At 26.4% G+C, this 4248-nt stretch overlaps 1 protein-coding gene across 1 annotated transcript; it reads right to left on the bottom strand.

Annotated features, from left to right (window-relative positions):
* Positions 1-1385: 1385 nt before the first annotated feature.
* On the bottom strand, positions 1386-2804 carry LOC127135597 (two-component response regulator ORR9). The gene is made up of 5 exons (XM_051062259.1): positions 2702-2804; positions 2541-2617; positions 2371-2448; positions 1938-2008; positions 1386-1534 (listed from the first exon to the last, which is right to left on the bottom strand). Exons 1-5 carry the CDS (start codon positions 2802-2804, stop codon positions 1423-1425), a joined length of 441 nt encoding a protein of 146 aa, XP_050918216.1. The 3' UTR covers positions 1386-1422.
* Between the last annotated feature and the right edge of the window lie 1444 nt (positions 2805-4248).

Raw genomic sequence — 4248 nt, 5'->3', positions numbered from 1 at the left:
TCACCCTCATCTTGTGTGTGGAGTCACATGTCCAACAATATCAGCCGATTTAACATTCACAAATACAATAGATTTGGGAACAACGTCAGAGTGCACCATATCTAAGGCCGATCATAACAAAAAAAATTAAGAGCTGACCAAATTCAACCCTTACCTAATTTCAAAATACAGTTTTGTATGACATTCAACAAAAATTCAAAAATACAGTTGCGGATGCAACTTTCATTTTTTTCAGAGCAAAAACCATATTCTAGCAAGTAATTAATTATAAAGAAAATTCATGTACATTACCTAAAATTTCATCTTCCTTCGCTATGTTATTTTGAAGTAGAAAATTTGATTGAGTGGGGAATAAGGTTTTGATAGAGTTTGAAGAAAAAATTGAGGTAGGATCATGAGTGAAACATACATGTAAGGTGATGTTTTATTAAATTTCTTGTTTGATAAATCCAGAAATGCACTTCCAAAATAGTCAATGAGTTGTGAAATTAACAAAACAATTGTATGGGTGAATCCATTTTTGAGAAAAGGAGGGTGTGTCTCACTTAAAAACGTGTTTTGGCGTGGAACAAGTGCGTTTGGAGATGTACTTCCGAAATTATGGAATAACATTTTTGGATTTCGTTAGGATGGCTCTTCATCATTAATGGTGGGAAGAGCAACCCCTTAAAATTAAGACATAAGTCTGACCTATTATCTGTCAAAAGTTTTATTTTGAATATGGTCTGACATTTTTAAAAACCTAATTAACCTATTATCATGTTTAAAAACCTATTTTGTATTTTTTTAGACTAATAAATTTTTTTAAAGCCTATAGTCATTTGAAAACCTAAATAATTAAAAGAAAATAAAAATAAAAATAAAATGTTGTGTTGAAAATTTGAAAGAATCAAATAAATAAATAAATAATTATAATATTTAAGATTATACATAAATAAATCGATCTGATAAATTTAGTAGGCTTTTCTATAATTTTATAAGTCGTAGCCCGATTTTTCTATAGGCTTTTTAAAATATCTAAGTCTTGTTAAAACAAGTTAGGCTGAGTCAAACTTCAATTAAATCGAGCCATAGACTTTTGGCGGATAGTTTAACTTATTCCCACCTCTAATTCTAGTATTTATGGGTGCGAGTAAAACCATTAACCTATCGATCCAACTCATATAATACTCAAACCCGTTTATTTAGAGATATGTCCTACAAAACTACACTTTTTAAATATATAAGTACAAAAGCATATAGAAATAAAATGAGGCATAATTATAAAGAAAAAATATCGCAAAAATAAATTGTTCTTTATTCCGCCAAAATTAAATGTTGTTTTTTCTCAACTATTTACATTTTGTATCCTTTTGCATGTTCTAGGAAATACCTATGTGCTATCAAGTTTAATTTTAAACCAGTTTAAATACTAAATGTTGCTTATTCATGCTCTTCACTAACTCTTGATTTCAACAAATGAGGTTTCAGCTTGTTTACATCTGATTGTTTAACTGGTTTCAGGAAGAATTCTTCAGCTCCCTCTTCCATACACCTGATACAATTACAGCCAAAAGTTAAGTCTAGTAAAGTTTCAAACAATAATATATAATATAAGAGATTTTTCATTTTCAAAATAATTAGTTTGATATGGTTTTCATATACATTTCAATTTAAAATCATTTGTTAAAAGTTTCACAATTAGACGAGATATTATTTTTTAAATAAAAGTAATAATTTTAAGGGTTTTTATAGTTTGTTGTAGATTTAAATAAAAATGAAAACCTGAACAAAATAAAATAAAAATGTTTCAAAGGAGAAGAGTAACTTTTATTAAATATTATTTTTGATAACTATTTGAGAAAAAAACAATTTTCATTATCAAAGAAACAACAAAATAGCTTATACTCTCTTTTAAAAATATTTGAAAACTGATTTTTATATAATTAATTGCTCACCTATTTATTCTAGATGGGACATTCTCAGAAGACATAATCACAACAGGTATGTCCTTAAAAGATTTGGATTCCTGCAAATAAATGGAATTTAATTAGTTTTAACATTAAGTTAGACATTAAGCTGTCCATGAACAACTTTAGTTTTGGATTTGTTATATTCACAATTTTGGAAATATTTTTGAAAAATCAAATCATATACATTTAAGAAATAAAATCCTAATTTTCAAATTGTTTCCTAAATAGAAAAGTAAAATCCATAAACAAAAAAATAAAATAAAATACAAATTACATTGTGCATAATTTCACCAAACTCTATAATGCATTCAAATTTTAAAAGTAAACTCATATAAAAACTTAATGAATTGAAGACTAATTAATTAAAAAATTCCAAAACTATAAAAAAAAAGTCTTGCAAAATATGTCAAAATCCTACCTTGATTTTTCTGAGTAGATCATAACCTGTCATCCCTGGCATACAATAATCTGTTATGATCAAATTTACTTCTACTTCCTACATGAATAATTGAATAGAAAATTAACACAAACTTATAAAAAAAATATATTTAAACTCATAATATTTATTAACTTAGTAATAAAATGAACCTGATGAATTTCTGAAGCAATATCATCAACCAAACCAAGAAATTTTAAAGCCTTAGTAGCTGAGTCCACTGTAGTAACTATGAATAATTGAATCAAAAGTCATTAAAACAATATAATATTAACAAAATAAATTACAAAAAGAATGGACAAGAAAGTTATACCTTGAAATGAAGAAGTTTTAAGAAGCTTTTCAATCAGCATTCTGTCAACAATACTATCATCAACAGCCAAAACATGAAACTGGGTCTCTGAAGCCATAACCATTATTTGAAAGATAATATTTTTCAAATGAAAGAAAATGATGAATTAAATAAGAGAAAAAAATAAGAGGAATATAATTGTAAGGAATAAAAATCAAAATGTGACATTTTAAAAAAGAGGCTATCATGGTCAAAAAAGATACATAATCTTGATATGATAATGTATTAGAAAGCAGTATCTGACAGATTTCATCCAGAATCTGTAGGATCTTCAAAGTTGATTTTTTGAATTGAAGTAGCTAAGAAGGTGGTATTGTTTTACCAATATTTTTTTTAATTAGACATGTTAATTATTGTTTTAATATACTTGAATCTGTTAATATTAGGTGAGTTGTTATTATTTTAATAAATATATACACGACCCTTTTTTATAATAGGTTAATTATTATGATTCTCTTTTATAAGTTCTAACCTTATTTGTCCTTTCATTAGAACTAAAGGATATTTTTTTAAACAAGATAAGAATCTCATTTACATTCATGCATGTGCATGACTTTCTTAATTAGAGTTATGCACTTAGCCAGCCTTACAAGTAGTACTAGAAAGTACTCCTTCCATTTGTAAAAAAAAAAAAGAATGACTAAAAAACAATTGAAATATTAATTATTTTCTAATAAGTTTTACTTAGGAAATTTATTTTTCTTAATCTGTATATGATTTTCTTGCGTTGCATTTTATTTACCTCTTTTTTCTTTGACATATAAGATACAATTTTAATAGAATTTAATTTTTATATTTAAAATTAAAAATCTTATCTATGTGTCTCAGATTGTCTGATTAAGATCAAACAAATCAGGTTTCAGTGATATATATATTAAATTTGATATTTTCTTATTAGTAAAATATAGTCAAATCTCGATTAAATAATCGGATATGCACCACTGTAACAAATTTTTGATTTTCCAGCACATCCCACTGAATTAACAACTAGTTTTCAAGAGAAGACTATTACCTTATTAATTTGTTCTTTCTCTTCTTTTATTTATTTATTTTATAAATTATCTTATGTTTTTGTAGATGTTAAATATAGAAATGAGTCGAAGTGAAACGTCGAATTATTTTTAATTCAAATTCAATTCATTTTAAGTATAAGGTGGCAAGTAGTTATTCTAATGACTCTAAGATACTTTTTGAGTCTTTTCATTTTTTAGGGGGCAGGATTAAGTATAGGGGTAGTTATCTTTAAGTTTGGTACAATATAGTCTAGTTTATTTAAAAAGTCCGTAATGGTGTTATCTTTAGGAGAGTCACAAAATCAGCAAAAATGGTGGAGGAAGAAAGTACTTTTTGGCTTGGAAATGGTTTATAGGTAGATCGCGTATGAATTCTTGCATCTTCACTTAATGGCTTCAGAACCTTATCTTTTACCTGCATCTAAATCGAATTGATTGTTTGTCTTGACTGTGAAGTATTTTTTGGCTTGGAAATGGTTTATGGGTAGATCATGT

The sequence above is a fragment of the Lathyrus oleraceus genome, chromosome 4 (assembly GCF_024323335.1).
Source record: "Lathyrus oleraceus cultivar Zhongwan6 chromosome 4, CAAS_Psat_ZW6_1.0, whole genome shotgun sequence".
NCBI classification, from domain to species: Eukaryota; Viridiplantae; Streptophyta; class Magnoliopsida; order Fabales; family Fabaceae; genus Lathyrus; species Lathyrus oleraceus.
This window is presented reverse-complemented; position numbering and strand designations above follow the sequence as displayed.